This window comes from Ailuropoda melanoleuca, chromosome 1, assembly GCF_002007445.2.
Source record: "Ailuropoda melanoleuca isolate Jingjing chromosome 1, ASM200744v2, whole genome shotgun sequence".
Taxonomy (NCBI): domain Eukaryota; kingdom Metazoa; phylum Chordata; class Mammalia; order Carnivora; family Ursidae; genus Ailuropoda; species Ailuropoda melanoleuca.
Genome location: NC_048218.1, coordinates 132,218,046 through 132,238,195, shown reverse-complemented (window position 1 = coordinate 132,238,195; position 20,150 = coordinate 132,218,046). Strand labels below are relative to the sequence as shown.

General features: G+C 34.2%; 1 protein-coding gene across 1 annotated transcript in view; it reads left to right on the top strand.

The window, feature by feature from the left end:
• Nucleotides 1-1,308: 1,308 nt before the first annotated feature.
• The window catches only part of SEMA3C (semaphorin 3C), a 170,130-nt gene continuing 151,288 nt past the window's right edge, over nucleotides 1,309-20,150 (top strand). The window contains exons 1-2 of the mRNA XM_034667071.1: nucleotides 1,309-2,040; nucleotides 4,049-4,189. Of these exons, the coding sequence (XP_034522962.1) occupies nucleotides 4,087-4,189 (103 nt within the window). The 5' untranslated portion in view covers nucleotides 1,309-2,040; nucleotides 4,049-4,086. The remainder of the gene's footprint in view (nucleotides 2,041-4,048; nucleotides 4,190-20,150) is intronic.

The window sequence follows — 20,150 nt, the reverse complement described above, 5'->3', positions numbered from 1 at the left end:
ACTTCCTTGTAACAGCACCATTTGACATGCATTTCATCCTGCTTTTCTTTATCTTGGTTTCCTGAAACTTAAAGGTAAGATGTATAAATATATTCTACCTTACATGGATTTACAGATCAATCAGTGTCTCATGGTTACACATTTCTAAATTCACAATGATATAATTTGTGTGAATGCTCACAGCAATCTTCTAATAATTTATTCTTCTCCCTCCTTAATTGATAAATGCTAACTCAGACTTCAGCAGGAAGATAATAGTCCTCAGTATGGAAGGTCTTGATGAGTTTCAGAAGTATTTCAGAGAAATGTGCTTGGTACTTACTCATGTTTGCATCTGCTCTTTAAAACTGTCAGATGTTTTGTGGTTAAATTCATTATTATAAATTTAAGGAGCTGCTCACATTTTTATTGCACTAATCACAAAAATAGTTTAACAGCATTAAACTTTTAAAAATAACCCAGCCATTGAATTAGTAATTTCTTTCATAAACATAGACATTTGAAGATAATATTCACCCTGGAATATAATTTTTTAGCTTTCAAATTTTCATTCTTTTGAACTTTTAAAATTACATTTGATATCATCCCTTCATAACTCATCTGTACAGAAAGAGTTAAAGACAGGTTTATGGTCGACTGGACATAACAGGTGGTGCTTAGGCACATGAAAGATGTCTTAATCACCTGTTCCCTTCCTCTCACCTGAGATTTAATTCAACTGTCTCACACCAGCAATGATTTTGCACTCTCAGAAGTATTTTCTATGATTCAGTTTATAAGAATTTAGTGATCTGCTTTATTTCATAAAGAAAATTATGAGGAACAAGGTGGAGAAATCGCATTCCATATTCTCTTTGTATAGTGACATCTGCGGGCTGTTGTAGCCCACAGCGATTTTTAAACAAGTACCTGCTCATTTTATGGGGGTCAAATCTCATTTGTCCTGCTGTTCAAATATCTAGTCCGTTGTGATCCAGAGAAATAATTTTCACTGAAACATTAAAGTCAGTTCCAGAGTTTAAGAAGTTTTCCTGAAAGTAGTGCTGGAAATATGTTCCTAATGTCTAGATTTATAAACTTATATCTGTTGGCATAATTCAAACAGACTTCTTCCACAGAATTGTGAAATAATTTCTTGTAATTATGTTTTGAGACTATCCTGAAGAGTTCCGAATATGAGTCAATGTGGAGAGGTCAACAGAATTACTACTGCCTTCGGGATATAAAGGAAACGCAATGCGAAACAACACCCATTAAAAGGAAAAACTGCGATGAGATAGTTGGTTTATCTCCACCGGTTTTAGAAAATCTGTTGCAGGAAAAGGATAAGACTCATGCCCTTTTACAAACGCATCTCTTTGCCTTAAAAGGATGCAGTGATCCTTTTCTGGCAAAAAACTGCTTTGCACTTTGATATTTACGGCTAAGCAAATCCTGAACGCCTTCCAAGAGCTGCCGGTAACAAAATCCTCGGAGCGCACCCTGTGAGTTGCTCACTCCACCGCGGACCGCGAAAGGAGCAGAGTTAGCGAGCTAGTGCTCTAGCCTGCAGCAGCGCATTCCTGTATCTCCGGGTAGCCTGTCCTCGGGTCGGCCCCGCCCGCCCGGCGGATCGCTGACCGCCCTCGCGGCTCCCTGCCACCCTCTCGCGGGCGTGCTCTGGGTGGGGCCTCGCGGCGGCGGAGATGCGGCGGGTGTGCTGGGCGGGTGAGGCTAGCCGGCTGGGCGGCGCGCCCGGGCAGCCCGAGCCGCGCGCCGCGTCGCTGTAATCGGACACCCGAGCGCTCGCCCCCGGTGCCCGGCCGCTTTCCATTCACTCCGAGGTGCTTGATTGAGCGACGCGGAGCAGGGTTCCGGGTGCCGCGGCACTGCGACGCAGAGGATTCCTTTACAAAGAAACTCAGAGGACCGGGAAGAAAGAATTTCACCGCTGGGACGCTGTAGAAATTAAGGTCTTCTGGGAAAAAAGACTAGAGAGACACGCGGAGCCACACCGGTAACAAACTGATGACTTTAACGTGCTGATCTCTTCCCATCTCGGTAAGCTGGATTCATTATTTTCGGCATTACAAATTTAGCAAAATATAACTTTTGGTTCTGTGTGTCGACTTTTTACACATTGGTGTCCTCAAGTCTGGACATTTTCTTCAGAGCGCACACAGTCAGGGAAGTGTTTCCCTTGCTGAGAGCCCTGCTTGAGTTGTTTCTTTAGATTATGACACCTGCGGAGAGTTTAAAGTTGAGTATTTCACTGCCTTCTAATGCAGGATTGCTCGAGAGGACCTAAGATTCCTTTTCTTACATGTTATTAGCGTTCCATCAGCAGAAGTGAAAACAAGCAGTATGTCTAAGTGTCGCAGTTAAAGGGAAGTTATAATATACGGGAGGGGGGCACGTGCAAGACCCTTGGCTTTCGCCGCTTCTCATCTCTAGGTAGGCTTGAAATCACATTGCTCTGTATACTCACTTCATTTGACCTGTCATTTCATTTCCACTATTCTTTGCAATTTTTAGCATATGTTGCTTTTGGTGAGACATACCAGATAAAATACTAATAAAAGCAATATGTAAAAATGTGTAAATATTATCCGCCTGCTTAATAAAGAGACAAAGGTTAGTCATATTTATAGCTTTTTTTTTTTTTAACTATAAAGTCAACAAAACCAGGGAGCAATTACTAAGGGAAAGTTATCCCATAAAATCAATTTTCTTCTAAGTTAATTTAAGGATGACAAGGTGAAGAGGTTGTGGAAGCAGGAAGAAACTGTTTCGTTTGAAAATTACCAACACAAACATTTCTAGGGTTTCCTCCATCTGTGTGGTAGAAAAGGCAAACAGTTTTGTTTCTATGTCTCATAACATCTGTACCACCTAGGAAATCAGCTGTTTAAAATGTTTAAATTGTTTAAAATGGCATGTTCAGTTTAACTGTGCTTTTTCTTCTGTATTCATTAAGCACTCTTTTAAATTTTTCGTGGCATTTCTTTATTGAATAAAATAATGTTAAGATTTTAATATTAAAAGACACATAATAGTGAAGGTTAGCATTGTTGTAACCCGTAAAAATACATTTCTAGATCAAGCTCTGTCATTTTATTGTATAATTACATCAGACTCAAAATGACATGATTTCTTTCATGGTCCTGGGTTTCTTTTGCATGTTGTGGCCACTAGAGCTGCTGTCGATCTCTAGTTACCCATTACCTGATCTTCCTTGGTATTCAGACATTAGTTAATAGCATGTATCAATGTTATAGCTACAGTTTCAAAAGGTAATGCTTTTCTCTCTGATTTATCTTTTGGAATTTTGACAACCTGCTTTCTGGTTGATTTATTTTAAATATGCATTGAGGGTTACATGGTTCACTGGATTGCTCACCACTAAGTCATTGGTTTGAATTTGGCACTAGTCCATGGTTACCTCATCTGCATCATTTAACAGCTGCATGGTCATCTGTATAAATTGGCAGATAACTAATTTGAGTGATTTCAGTGGTGAAGGATTGAACACACATATATTTATGTATAGAAACACCATTTCAGAGACGATTACTCCAAAAGAGCTAATGAGGAGGGAAGTGAGTGGGTGTACATGAATGCTCATATGGCATTTTCCTGCTACTACTATATTTATGGTAGAAAGAGAAGTTTTTCATCCACTAATACATATTGGTACCATTCTCAAGTCTTTTCAATGTTATGTGATTGTTAGAAGATCAAGTTTAAATATTGAGTTTTCCTTTGGGAACTAATACCTTTTTCCTGGCTGCTTTGTTCTGCTTTAATATTAGCATTATTTGCTGAGAGAGCAATTTCTTTTTTCACAAAGACTTTCAGTCACAAATGAATCAAATCCAAATTTTTGCATCTAAGAAACAAAGTCAGAGCACCTCCTACTGTTTACATGACTGTAAAAGTTCAGATACGTCTTTTGTGAATAAGGTGCTCTGTCTAGATTGCTGGTTTTGTGTGTATCTGTGTGTATGTGTGCAGGTATGCTCCTAAAATGTGAAATGAAATATAACAACTTCTTACCTCTCTTTTAAAGGTATTTTCCCTTGGATATTAACTTGCAAATCTGAAGAAATGGCATTCCGGGCAATTTTCATTTTGGTTGGAGTATTTGTTTGTTCTATCTGTGTAAAAGGATCGTCTCAGCCCCAAGCAAGAGTTTATTTAACATTTGATGGTAAGAAAGTTGATAAGTACTCTGGGAAAAATGTCATTTGAAGTCTTTTTTAAAATTTCACATCCAGATCCAAACATTAGCAATAAATTAAATATAGTAAAATATTATTGACTATTGATTAATTTTGAAAATATTTACTGGGCTGCTTTTTTGGATGACATGGTTATTTTAAATTATTGGTTCATAAACAAAAGCCATCTGTTGCATTTGCTTATGAAAATGCTTGAAGTATATTCTGCTCATTTTGAAGTATCTTCTTACTAGTCACCTGGTGTTTGAGAAACACCCTTTATGTGCTAAGACTCATCAGCAAAGAAGTCTGTGCAGGTTTAACTATTTAAAGTTTTTCTTAATAAATTTTGGACTTAGCCTCCAAGTCATCTCTCCATATGTTGTTCTAATGGTGCTTCTTCCATGTCCAAAAGGAGTCCCTGAGACTGGCAGACTCTCCTAATTGATTGAAAAGGATTTAAAACAATAGTTGTAAATATGTTTTTGATTGTTGTTATGTACAAATGTTATCTTCAGAAGCTTAGGAAAATGGATGTGATTTCAAATTTGCTCAAACGTAGAAGTTGTAAGACCCTGTGAGGGAATGGTTTGCCAATGTATGCATGAGCTTTAATGTAGATAGTTCAAACAACTAACAGACTGATGACTTTGGTCAGTCCATGCTAAATGGACAGGAATAAGAAATGGATCAAGAAGATCATCTTGCCAATCAGGGTTATTTATATTTTTATTACTTCTTTCAACTTACTTTTTGCATAAACCTTAATGTCATTGAGCATATTTTCATTTTACTTAAGAAACAGTATACTCTCAGACCTTTCTATAGCAGAATGTCTTTGAAACACTTTATTATCTTGAGTTTCAAACAGCAGGATGACTGACACTTATCAATCAATTGGATATCTTTTTTTTTTCTTACTTTCTTAAGTTACCAAGGACTTTCTCCAAGGTTATCATGAGCACTGAAAGAGCTTTATTTTAAGAACTTAAAGTGTGTGAGCTTCTAATTGCTTCCTTACCTTCTAAGCCAGGCATTCTCCCTCAAAACCCATGACTATTCAGTTAAGTTGTGAAGAAAGGAAAAACAGACCCTTGGAAGTGTCTTTTTCTATATGACTGTAACATCTTGTAGTCTGCTTATACCTTTTCTTTCAAGTTGAGATCTAGGAGATATCTAATCAAACAAAAAGTAAAGGCATTAGGCAGTAGTACAATTTGTCTCTTTTCTGTAGTTCTCTTAGTATATATAGGAAGATGGAGTGGTCTCATAGGTTAGTTGTCTAAACCTGTTCTATTACATCAAAACTAACCAAACTTTTTTTTAACCCAAACTTAAATGAAAATGTGTAAATTTTAAAAACAAGTGTGTCACCAGAGATACTAAGTCCATTATTCGAAGACTTTACAGTTTATCTTTTATGGAGGAAATTAAGTAGTAAAAATTTTAAACCAAACTTCACTACCAAGTGGGTCAGTAACTGCTATGTATAGAGTGACTAGAAGTTATGATGGGCTTTTTAAAATACTCCATGTCTAATGCTCTCAAACTCAAGACAGATTCTTGCAGGATAAGACTTACCTTAATTTATAACATATGTAGAATACAGCATGATAAGGTAAACTATTGATCTGAGAGTTCTATAATATTTTATTCTTTCTAGGAAATAATCAAACAGCTAGAATATCACTTAATTTGTTTTAAAGAGATGATATCAACAGGGAGAACAAAATGAAATTCCATAATTTCTAAATTAATACAAAAAATTCCTACAGTGAACTATATTTTAGGCATAGTATCATAGAAAAAATACCTTGGACAAAAACAACTGTTAAAATGTATAAATTTTAATCACTAATTCATAGTCATTTTCTTGAGAGATATGACAGTATACTTGTTTCAGATGCCTTTCCCAAATTTCTTATTATTTAAAGTTTCTCATTGATTTTATGATGACTTTTCTGTGTATCATAATGAGTAAGTAACTACGTTTCTTCCAAAATTATTTACTCTTGACATTAAAATATAGAACTTTGCACAGGGTTGACACATATATGAGTATAAATTAAAATACATATGATATATATTTTCTTGCATTTATTCCAAAATTTCTATCACTATTTTTCAGCCAAAACTTAGGAGTTGGAAAATGATTCTGAGGAAATTCAGATAATATCAGGTTACATCACACAGAGTTCATTTGCATCTTTATATTCTCTAATAATTAACCTTGCCTCCTGACTCTTTTGTCTTGAATTCTTTACCTTCACTATTACTTGGTCTTCTGCCAGCCTCTTTCTGGATGGGACTTTAGAAGAATCCTCTCAGTCTTGTCTTACAGTCCAATTAACAATCAAAGTCAATTTAAAAATGTGTGAAACAAAAGCTCTCTTCTCCCATCCCAGTTTTATCCCTTCTTCTTGTGGTAGAATGATGGAGTGATAACATTTGGGAAACAATGATTTACAGATTTGCCTTCCCTATTGATTTAGTGCAAGGTCAACCAGATGGTCATCAGTCCAATGGCAGAATGTTCTTCAGATGTTATTAATTAGTTACATTTGTACAAGCTAAATCTTGTATGTTAAAGAACTGTGATTTCTATTAGATACTTCATTTTGTAATTGTTATCATTCTAATTTTATACCAGATAGCTTTTCAAATAAATCTAAAGTTCATGCAAAGACTTTTTGATTAAGTTGAATTTTTATTGAAAAAAAAATCCAGTAGTGTGACAGACTCACATTTCATAGCATTATTGTCATTGTATTTTTTTTTTCAGAAAATCTTTAGAATCTATAAGGGTCATAAGGAAAGTCAAGGCTACTTATGTACAATAGACAAATTTGGTTTGCTTGTTAATATGCAAGGGAAAGCATTGTTGAAATGATTTTGCCTCTATCCAGTAGGGATTTTAGCATGTAGTATTTTACGAAGCCAGGAATAAATACTGTACAATTTGATAAAAGGTATCAGTTGCATATCATTTTTAAAAAGTTTTTGAGCTTGAGAAAAATGGAAATATTGTCTATATTTTAAAAGCTAAAATGTGATTCTGAGTTAAATGTGTTAAGTATTCTTTCTGTTTTAAGATGAGGTAGATTCTTATAATAAGATTACTTTTTCACTTAGCAATTCAGATTGTGAATCTAAGATATTCAATTTATTGACATAAAGTTGTCTAGAATATTACCTTACTATCCTCACTATGTCTGTAGGATCTGTAGTAATGTTCTTTACTTCATTTATGAAATTGATCATTTGTGTCTACTTCTTTTATGTTCTGACTGATCCATGTAGAGATTAGTTTTTTCCTTTTTATTGATCTGTTTAAATAATCAGTTTTTGGCTTTGTTGTTATTATTATTATTATTTTGTTTAATATTTCTTTGGTATGTGCTCTAAAATGAAATCGTCTTTTTTCTTCTTGCTTCGTGTTTAATTTGCTCTTCTTTTTGGAAATTCTTAACATGGAAACGTAGATCACTGATTTGAGAACTTTTCTTCTAATATAACCAGTTATGCTACAGATTTCCCTTGAAACACTATGTAGCAGTGCTCCACATATTTTGATAAAATGTGTTGTGATTTTCAGTCAGTTCAAAATGTCTTCTAATTGCTTCCCTTATTTTTTCTTTTACTTACAAGTTATTTAGAAATATGTTGTGTAATTTGGAGATATTTGTGTATTTTTTTATATATCTTTCTGTTGTAGGTCTTTGATTCAGTCTCTTATTGTCAAAGAACATACATAATATGCTTCAGGTTCTCCAGAACACTATTAAAACTCATTTTATGGCACTGACTATAGCCTACATAGAAAATAATGTATATTCTGCTTTTGTCACATGGAATGTTTTATTAATGCCAGTTAGATTCAGTCAGTTGATGGTTTGTTACATTTTCTATATCCTTACTGATTTTCTCTCTACTTGTTCTTCAGTTAGTGACAGAAGAAATTGAATTCTCCAACTATAATTATGGATTTGTCTATTTCTCTTTTCAGGTCTATCAGTTTTTACTTCATGTTTTTAAATTTCTATTATTAGATACTGACATATCCCTGATTATTCCTGGTAATAATTAGAGTCCTAAAATGTATTTTTGTCTGTATGTAACACTTCTGTCTTTTTTTGTATAATGAAAAATACCAACAAAATTTTAGTTACAATTAAGTGGGAAAAATGTTTGTCATGATTCCAGTGGCCTCTGGAAAGTTTTTATTAAAGTATGAGGAAATATGTTTAAACACGTATGTTTTTGATGTATGTGAAAGTATGAACATTTGATTGGCAGTGTAGTGTCATGAGAACAGCATTTACATGGAATATCAGGATTTTCAAACTTTGGTTCCCTACTAATTAACTCTGAAACTTTGTCAGGACCTCAGTTCTCCCAATGAGTTAAAAAATTTGGGGGCTAACTTAATTGTAAGACTCCTTATTAACTAAATTTATATGATGTTTAAGCTTAGTTTTGCTTTATAATATTATCTTCTTTGAGGAAGTCTTCTACAATAATTCCTTTCAGTGCTTTCAAAAACATTTTGTAGGAAGGACTTGGGCAAGGGAAAGAAAACTAAACAAACAATTTTTAAAAATTAATGGATTTTGAAGTCATACAGAACTGGTTTTAAATCATAGTTGCCTGCTACTTTCTGGGGATGCTACACTGGGTAGTTACTTAATCTCCCTAATCCAGAATTTTATCATCTGTAAAATGGGAATAACACTTATAGAATTGTTTTGAAAATGAAATGAATTAAGCTTGTAAAATGTGTTGTGTAGTTTATAGAGTGCATCTTATTAAAATACACGAAGACTTATATTAGAATTAGTATTTATAAATTCCTTTAGGTTAAAATTATGGTCTTCTTGTGTACTCTAATTACTTCCCCTCCACTTAGTGTAGAGACTGACCTTTGTTATTGCTCAATAAATGTTGAATTAATATACATTTTGATACTTCTTAACCACTATACCTCCCCAACTAATAGAGCCTTAGTACACTATAACAGTGCTTCAGTGAATCTTGGTTAATTTGAAACAATGACAGTTACTAGGTAGAATGCAAAATTTCTTCATCATAGAATTAAAATACAAGTACCATGAGAGAAGAATTTTTGTTACGTTTTGCACAGATACCTTTAGACTCATATCCTGGTACATAGCTGACGGTCAAAACTTTTCCCACATTGTACACTAGAGATTCAGCATAGTCTGGGAGTTCAACTTTTATATTTACTCTTTCCAGTTAATTCTCAAATCTCTTTATCTATTTTCTTCCCTAAAAGACATGTCATCTCTATAAATTTTAGATGTTTTCTTCCAGAGAGTTTTTTTCTCTGTTTTGATTGGAAGCCTGGTTTTCTATATTAAAGGGAAGAGTCCTCATACATACACAGCCTTCCACAGGGCCTTGACTGGTGGCCTGCCAGGGATGTTGCCTTAATCCTTGCTAGTATGTCTAGCATGTCTAGATATGTCGAGGCTTTTAAACTAATGCAAACATTCATTAAGATTCTGCTTTTTTAAAAGTCCAATTTTTCATGATAAATTTGAACTTAATAAGAGCCCTACCTACATAGTTTACTAAGTTTACTTCTTTTGATTATCATGGCATAATGCATGGCTTGAAATTATAGACAACTATTTGCCACTCTTAGAACATTTAAGAATACCATAAAACTTCAGGAATGTGGAGGGCATGTAGGACAATTTCTGATCCACTTCTGTACCATGATATGAAATATATCTGTATAAATATACCCATAAAATAAAATGCAAATATAAATACATCCATATATATACCAAATATAGGTTATATACATACTCCTAAAGTAATGACTGTTAAATAGTATATTAGATTTTTTTTCCCTTTTTCCTTTGATGAGTAAATTGAAATTTATTCAGGAATATTTGCTCTTTGGAATACATTTTCTATATGGAAATTAATAGATCCTAAAGTCAATATTTTAATTGAGATTTATTTATTGAACTAGTTGATCTTATATGAGCTAATGAGTATTGTTACTAAAATAGCAAAATTTCTTGCTTGTTTATGTTTAAGATTGGATATCAACTGCCATTCAAGAGTTAACTTATCCAAAATTACACAGTAGTTCCACCTCTGTTACCATAAAGGAAATAATTCAGCCATGTACATGTTTTATCTGTCCAGTACAAACCTCTAAGATATCATTGTTTTTTTTTAAGTAATCCTTATAAATACTGGATTATCATTTATATTTGCATATTTTTAGATCTAGAAATATAATATCCTGAAATAAAGAAGTAGGCTGTCCCCACATCCCACATCACTTTGCTCTTAAATAAAGAAGTTTGGGACACACACACACGAAACAAAACAAAACAGAGTAAAATAAAGAAGTAGGATGCACTCAATATCCCATAGGCTTCAAAAAGCCTGAATATCATTTTACTGAACAGGCAATAGTCTGGCTGTACTTCAGGTTTTCCTTTCGCTCAAAACTCATGAGTTATCAAGGTGGCCATGGAAATATATAAAGCACTTATAAAGCCATGAAAACTTAAAAATAAATTCACTGATAGTTATATGAATGGCAGAAAAGTCTATTATTTGTGATTGCTATTAATCCTTTGCTTGTGTTCCTAGAACAGTAAAGAGTCCCTACTACTACACTGCCCCCCACTCCACTGAAGCCTGTGACTAATTGCCTTAAATTGAAATGGAAAATGACAATTAAGAGATTAAGACTTTATAGAGATTTCTACTATTTGGATACATTTTTCCTTGGTTTATATTTGCCAATTTTCCAACTCAGGGTTGAGTTTTACATTTACATATGCATAATACTGGCTTAAATACATAAAAATGTCAGTTTGCGTTCTATTGGGAAACAATTATATGAAGTGTAGAGACTAAGCTTGCATAGGATTATCAGTTCTTTCAGTGATTTACTTTGTGATTCTTTTTTGCCTTCTTTCAGTGCTCAATTTTCATTAATAAAATTGTCAAAGGCTCCGGGTCATCGATAGTATATAAATGAAAGATGATGGAATTTTACAAAACATCTTTTATCTTTTAATATCTGCCTCATTTGACAAGAAGCTTAATTAAACAACAAATAAAAGGACCCCTGTGAACTAGTGAGCTAAACCTGAAAGCTGATGAATTGTTGCTGGACAATAAACTCAAAATAATAAATTGTCTCTTTATGATCTCTGGTAGCATTAACATTACAAGGCACATTTGTTGAAAATAGTTTGTCTTATGGTTGCCCAAGAGATAAAAATAAAGCCAATTGTTCTTGATTTCTCCATTAATCTTGGAGAATGCTCATTCTGGTTGTACTGAATCTTCTGAAATATTTAGTTCTTGGGAAAACTTGTGTTAATGTGGTTTGTTTTAATTCCCCTTCTGATAGTTTCATTTAAATGTCAGTTAAACATCTTTAATAACACCTGCATGTTTAATAAAATCAAATTCAACAAGGAATGCTGCTGTAAGAAACTCTGCATTCTTTCCCCTGTGAGAGTGCTTTGAAATCAGGAAGGGATTGATGAATACAGTTGTGAGTAGGACATCACCTAAATCATAAAGAGTTTTAAGTAGAGTAGCACTAAATTTGTTATATAAAGAACAAGTTAAAGCTGGTATAAATATGGGGTGCCTGGGTGGCTCAGTCCTTAAGCGTCTGCCTTCAGGTCAGGTCATGATCCCAGGGGCCTGGGATCGAGCCCCGCATCGGTCTCTCTGCTCAGCAGGAAGCCTACTTCTCCCTCTCCTAATCCCCCTGCTTGTATTCCCCTCTCGCTCTGTCTCTCTCTGTCAAATAAATAAAATCTAAAAAAAACAAAACAGCAACAAAAAAAACCCTGGTATAAATACAATGAGGACAGAAGATGAGAAGAAATTGCTAAGAAATTTTGTGTCTGTTTTTCCCTGTAATATGTATTGGTATAGGATTCTAGTAGTCAAAATAAAATGAAATCTCTCACCACCTTGAATTAGAGAAGTTTTAAGTAGTGCAAAGAATGTCCCCTGAGAAGTATTAGGATAGAAATACCTTACAATGATGTGTTCTTTTAAAGATTTTTAGAAAAAAGTGGGAAATTCTTATTTTTCTGTCATAAAAAAAGTAATTCTTATTCTCAGTGAATTTTGTCAGATTCCAGTAAACTTAGTTCTGTTGCCAAAAGATGATGCTGTGATGTTAAGCCATTTCTAAAAGTACAAGATTCCTGCAACTACAAAGATGGGGTGCTCCAGCGATATGAAATTAAAAGAGTGAGCTTTTGTGCTGTGTTTATTCAGTCATCTGACCAAAGCAATTCCCTGAAAAAAGTGTGTCCTATTCCATGATTATCCATAGATATGTATAAACAATTATGATAGAAGTCCCTGTTGAATGAAGATAGTTCAAGTGATGCTAGATGGCTTAACCAATTAATATTTGAAGTCTAATTGACAAACAATATTATATTAACTTCAGGTGTACAATATAGTGATTCAGTAATTCTATACGTTACTCATTGCTCACCATGATAGATGTAGTCACCATCTGTCACCATAAAACATTATTACAGTATAATTTACTATATTCCCTATGCTATACTTTTCATCTCTGTAACTTGTTTATTTTATAACTGGAAGTTTGTACCTCTTAATCTCCTTTATCTGTTTTGCCCATCCCCCCACCTTCCTCCTTTCTGGCAATCTCCAGTTCTCTGTATTTATGAGTCTATCTCTGTTGTTTGTTTTCTTGTTCATTTATTTTGTTTTATAGATTCCATATATAAGTGAAATAATATGGCATTTGTCTTTTTCTGACTTATTTCACTTAGCATAATGCCCTCTAAGTCTATTCATGTTGTTGTGAATGGTAAGATTTCATTCTTTTTTTATGGCTAAGAGTGTGTGTTTGTGTGTGTGTGTGTGTGTGTGTGTGTGTTGTGTGTGTGTGTGTGTGTGTCTATACCACATCTTCTTTATCCTTTCATTTATTGATGGACACATAGGTAGCATCCACATTTTGGCTGTTGCAAATAACATTGCAATAAACATAGGGGTGCATGTATCTTTTCGAATTAATGTTTTTGTTTTCTTTGGGTAAATACCCAGAAGTGGAATTCCTGGGTCATATGGTATTTTTATTTTTAATTTTTTGAGGACCCTCCATACTGTTTTCCCTAATGGTTGTGCCAATTTACAATCCCACCAACAGTGCATGAGGGTTCCTTTTCCTCCACATCCTTGTCAACACCTGTTATTTCTTGTCTTTTTGATACTAGCCATTCTGACTGGTATGAGGTAATAGCTCATTTTGATTTTGGTTTGTATTTCTGAGATGGTTAAGTAATGTTGAGCATCTTTTCCTGTGTCTGTTGGCCATCTGTATGTCTTTGGAGAAATGTCTATCCAGGTGCTCTGCTCATTTTTTATTGGATTGGGTTTTTTTGGTGTTGAGTTGTATGAGTTCTTTATATATTTTGGATATTAAGCTGTTATCAGATATGTCATTTGCAAACATATTCTCCCACTCAGTAGATTGCCTTTCTATTTTGTTGAGATTTCCTTCATTGTGAAAAAGCTTTTGAGTTTGATATGGCCTTCATTGTTTATTTTCACTTTTGTTTCTCCTGCCTTAGGAGAAAGATCCAGAAAAATATTGTTAAGACTGGTGTCCAAGAGATTACTCTCCCTGTTTTCTTCTAGGAGTTTTATGGTTTCAGGTCTCACATCTAGTCCTTAATCCATTTTGAGTTCATTTTTGAATATGGTGTAAGATAGTGGTCCAGTGTCATTCTTTTGCATGTAACTGTCTAGTTTTCCCAGCACCATTTATTGAAGATATTGTCTTTTCCCCATCGTATGTCCTTGCTTCCTTTGCACAGATTAACTGGCCATATAAGTATGGGTTTATTTCTGCACACTCTATCCTGTTCAGTTGTTTTATGTGTCAGTTTTTGTGCCAGTACCATACTGTTTTGAAATCTGGTTTGTGATACCTCCAGTTTTGTTCTTCCTTTTTAAGACTTCTCTGGTTATTCAGGGTGTTTTGTGGTTCCACACAAATTGTAGGATTATTTGTTGTAGTTCTGTGAATACTATTGGTATTTGATAACAAATTACATTGAATCTGTAGATTGCTTTAGATAGCTTATTTTAAATTCATTCACCTGTTGATCAAGTGTTTTGATATGTTATTCACATATGTAGATTTAAAGTGTATGTTACATACCTTTCTTTGCAATTTTGATTTTGAAGAATATACCTAGAACTAAAGATAAGCATTTTTCCATTCTTTGTAGTTGTATGCTTTGTCTTCTGTTTTTCCAAAATACTTTTGATAATTTATTTGTATTTATTATAATAATCACTAACATTAATACTGCCTTTGTGCCAGGCATTATTTTTAATTCTCTAAACAACACTGTGAATTAGGCACTATTTTATCCTCATAAAATGGAGAATCCAAGAAAGTAACCTGCCTGAGGTCACAGGGATGGAAAAGGACACACACACACACAAAAAACACAGCATTCAGACTCAGAGCCAGAGCCATTTTGATAGATGCTGCTAGAGTTAGTTTTAAGACTCACAAAAATAACAGTTAAACTCACTTTATCATGTTAAAGGTGTCACAATAGACTTCAGCTTTTTCTCTTAGAATATCATTCCTTCCTGAAAATAAAAGAAATAAAATTCACTCTCTATACCATCCCTAATTACCCTTTCAATTTTGGATTCATCAAGGTGAGGATGAGGGAATTACTCCTGTGAAACATGCTTCTTTCATTGCGGTAGGTAAGGTCTCCCTTTGTGGCTGTGGGAGCAAGGCTGAGCTCAGACAAAGGATAACTATAGAAAAATTTATTATTCATTCCCTTCAGGTACTGTATAAATTTATCAGAGTAGTGTCTTCATAAGTTCAAAAAAGCCTACATTTTCTCTTAAAAAAATGATTCAAATGTTTTTTTTTTTTTTATGGATAACTTTGCAGCATCCACTAAATGGAGCACTGAGATATGCTCAATTTTTCCATTTCCTAAGTATCTTTTATATGACAAGGTATTAAAAACTATCATTTTGGTTTTAGTTCCATTACTGTCAAAAATAAAAGTATTGAGAAGGAGAGCTGTAAGCTTTGGGCAATTTTCAGCACTCTTTTGCCTTCTGCACTTTCATATCTATGCTCCTGAGAACCACTGTTGTTAACGAAAACAAATTTAAAAGCAAGGAACAGAAAAGTTAGACATTTTCTGACACAGACTATGAGTTGGCAAGAAGGGCACATAAAAGGCAGAGCTAAGTGCTGAGCCGTGTGCTATTTTAGGGCAGTGCTCGCCCTGAAACAATGTGCTGAGCTGTAAAAGATGGCAAGTTCATCCTACATTTCCAAGGTCCATGCTTCTCCAAAACGATCATTTCAACCTTCCCTCCTATTCAGTGGGAATTAACTGCCTTTGAGAACTCAGTACTGAAATGTTCCTGTTGCAGAGTGCTTTTCACTTTTTTGGAGGATTTCCACTTGTTATGTCATTTATTACAGAATGCCTATGAAGTAGTTAGGCGTGAAGGCCCAGAGAGGGTAAGGACCTCCAGCCCTATGGTGGCAGAGGCACGACTAGAGGAAATGGTATAAAAAGAAAAACATTAATTATAGCTGTGCTTGTAGAGAATTCTGCAAAGGTATATTATAAAATCTTCAGAAATACCAATCCATTAATAGGAATTAGAAATGTTTTCGAAAGATTGAGGCTATACATAAATATTAAAAAATTGTATTTTTATTTGTGTCTAATTCATGTAAATTAGTGAATATACTTTCTTTGTCTTGCCTTTCCCAAATTACAACTCCCATAGTCAAGAGTTTTGATGGTCGAGCTATGTACATCAGGATAGCATTTTCCTCTTTGTCAACCCCTAGAATAAAGTATTCTACTCTGTTCATTTATGTATTGCCTCAGAAGGAAAACAATGGTAAAAGCAATGTTATGTTTTAGTTTGAAGTGATGTCAGTAGAAATGTCTAGTACTCTTGCCTTTCTCAATTTTAGCCCTTGCTTGCATTTAAGATTCTTGATTAAGAAGTATGAAATATTCTACCTAATTAATTTCTAGTTTACTACCTCACTGCAACGATTTTCTTATAAAAAATTAGCAGGTACCAGAGTTTGAATATAAGATTGTTCATATTTAATCTTCTATGTAATGTAATGGCTAATGTCAAGTCTCTAGTCTCTATGGGCTCGATAGACCAAAGGAGTCAAAGCATTACAATTTTACAACAGGTAATTGCTATTCCTCTAAGAAGAAGGTCAGACTGCTGATCTCATAAAAACAAAACAAAACAAAACACCTCAATTCTCTGCAGGAGTAATAGCGCTAAAGAAGCAGTTGCTAAATTCTTTCATGAAAAATATCTTACTTCCTTAGCATGGAGTTTCACTTTCTAAAGATAGAATCAGTTATGGAGAGGGGATATATATCTGAGTAAAAATAAATGTACTATCTATATACACGTACGTACATACGCACATACATATATCCTGTGAGTAAGGATCTATTGTGTTTCACTATCGATTAGGTCTTTCCTGAGTGTATACTGTCTTGTAAAGGTACAAAACAAAAATTGAAAAGTCAGAAAAAAAAGCTGTTATGCTCCTGGTATCATTTTTAATGTATTATTTATGTTTTCTTATGTTCAAGTTTCAAATACCACAAATTTATATGTATATAATAATTGGGTGATTAGCTTGACAAACACTTTAGTTCTTAACATATTACTGCAACACAGGTGTTCATAGAGTAACAGCTCAGTGCCAGTGAGCTGAGGAGCAGAGCAAGAAACTTTAGTGACTTCTGTCTTTGAGCCTTCCCCTTCCCATCACTGATGGTTAGTAATGGTGAGAACAAAGGGACTTGCTGAACCTGCCAGGAGGAGGTAATCCATTGTTACTCCAGACAACAGGAACAGGAACCTAAAGGGAATGAATGGGGCAAATCATATGTAAAGACTCCGCAAATACCTAAATTTGTTCCCTACACTTGCTGCTTTTACAGCCAGTGAAGTCTTGCAGCCCAAGTTACTAGTGTTACTATAGTTAGCATGAATTGCCAAGGAGTTAGCAGATTTCCAATTATAGCATATGAAACATAATCTTTCTTTATGTGCTTTGTTTTCTAAAATCTTCATTTCACAAAATTTAGATTAGAAAAGACCTCTTCTCTATTTGTAAATAGACGTAATTTTGTACAAACTGTGTGAGGTGCACCAAGCTAGCACTTCATTCATTACTGAAATCTGATAGTGGACACAAGTCTGAAGATTTTAAGACAGCACTAACAAAATTAGAAATGGAGAGTAAAGGGAGTCCAATACCCTAGTATTCCTGACCTTCCTTATTTGGCTCAGGTAGAGGGGTATGTGTGGCCACTATGCTGTCAAGTGTTAGAGACCATTACATATAAAACACAGTTCCAACAGAACTGTCATTCTTAACACAGGGACCTTTTATTTAATGAATAAGTGGATAGCACCAAAGTGATTATAAAATGGACTTGTATAAGGTGAAAAACGTTTGTACTGAATTTCACTATGAAATTGGAGTTATGTCTATAGATATACAAATCGTTCAATAGACTGACTTGAAAAAATTTCAATAAACTTAAGATGATAACCAGGCATGTAGAAATTCTGATAATATGATGCAGTGAATATTTTGGAGCTCTTTATATAACTTTCCAACCTCTTAAATACACACTAGTTGTTATAATTCAAGCAAAAACAAAACCTCATGGCTTAAATTATCCCTTGATTTGAAAAGACTTACTGGATAATTTATTTTGGGTCAGTTGCCAGTAAGAGCCTTAAACATTATCTAAACATTATCAACCTAGCTCTGTATTTACATGTAACTGTTATTATGTAATAATGATGCAAACAATGGGAAGCAATTGGAGTTTCATTGGTATCCTATACAAACCTGGATTTAAATAGAAGCGCTCTTTCTGGAATCAAAAACTTCCAACTTTTGCTGGTCCATCCAGCTAGATTTTTGCTACGTAAATGCAGACTCATGAGCTTTTTTTTTTTTCTTCCTTTTCCCTGAACAGTAATACTCACAACATTCCAAGAGACCGGAACATTAAGCCGGAATAAAACAATGAGTGTATTGTCATCACCAAAAGGAACATTTTGAATTTTATTAGAAGAAACCAATTAAGATGTTATTTTCAAGCACAGGGCTTGGCATGGCTTCAGAAGTTTACTTCCTGGAATCGGGCAGGGGTTTAGCTGGCACAGAGAGAAGATCTTTAGCTTAACGTCTTGACAGTTTTAATGCACATGCAACTGGGATTTTTTCTTTAAGCTGATTCTCTTAAAAGCATGCTTCCTGCCACTGTTCAACATAATTGCATCAATTCCATTTTCCATTAGTACTCAAAACCTGCTGATATGACTAGAGTTGTAAAACCTTTGTGTGAAAATCTAATTATGCCTCATTTTTCCCCCCAGAGGATCTTATAATGCGTATGTTGTATGCAGTCATATGCTTTTTATTTTGATATCTAAAGTAAGATAAGCAAAGAGATCTTTATGCCAGTATTATATACTTTGGTTATTCGTTTAATTGTATAAACAATAGTGGTGTAAACAATTTTCTATTACAGAAGGAAAAGAACATTCAATAGGCTGTATTTTGTTAAAGAGGAAAAGAACACTTACTGCTTTGCTATAGAATAATAAAATATGCTCATTTCAGGTGAAAGGAAAGGATTGCTTCTCTCCTCATGCCTGTAATAGCTATGTCTGTTTTATAGTTTATTTATTTTCAGCAGTTTGCCTTTATAGAATCTCGTATGATCATCTGCCTTGGTTTAGCTCATCTCATATCTGTCTACTTTTCTAATATGTATTTGATGCTTTTCTGTACATATACAGTTATGTGTAGACATTTAAGATATTACATTAGAAATTTTAAGTGTAAAATGCACTCATCCAGCAGTTTATCACCTTACATTTATTTTCCTCATGTCCCCCCTTTGGTTTTTCTTCTTTAACTGAAGTAGAAAAAGATTATCAAGCTTAGCCTGAAATTATTCACAAAATAGTGAGAGCCTCAAAGCCCAGGTGCTGATAGAATGTGTAGCAGGAACTGAGTTAAAGGTGGCCTAGAGTTAAGACGTGTCATTTATTTATGCTTTGGAAATGAAGTTCAGTATCCTCAGCACTTAGGTGAAATGATCTTTAAAACAAATAACCATCTTTGGTTTCCAATTTTCACAATAAATATTTGATACTAAAATAGAGTTTTAAGACCTTTTCTAAAATTGCTTCTGGGAAAAAAATACTGGATTTTTTTATAACTAAAGATAAATTTGATGAGGTCCATTAATAGCTTAGATCTCTTTTGAGGTGTACAAGTATTTGTATTAAGTGCCAACAGTACAAATTATGTTCACCTTAAAGTGAAAGCTGGGAAATCCGGTTAGAATTGATTGTTGGCAAATTATGGGTCAATATGAGAAAAAGCTTTTAGGCTTTTATACACAATGTTGTGTCCATCTGTTTCTTATTCCTTTGTTCCCCATTCATTCTCCCTACTTTAGATAGATTCCATTAATATATCATTTAAATTTAAAAAAAAAACAACTTTTTTAAAGGCCCAAAGAACTGCATTGAATTCCAGGAATATTTTGGAGTGCCCACCTTGTGCAATGTTGTGTGCTTCATCTTTCAGTACAAAAAGAAGTACGGTATGTATCCTCTACTTGGTGACCACCTGTTCTAGTCAACAGGACATGCCAACTACATAAACTGTTATACCAGGCGCATCAGGCCATAAAAGAGGCACAAACAACTCATAGATGAAGTCAGTTTTGAAATAAAAACATTATCTTAAATTGGTGTAGAATATTGGCTTTAAACCCATTGTGGCCATTAATCATTCTGCTAACAGGA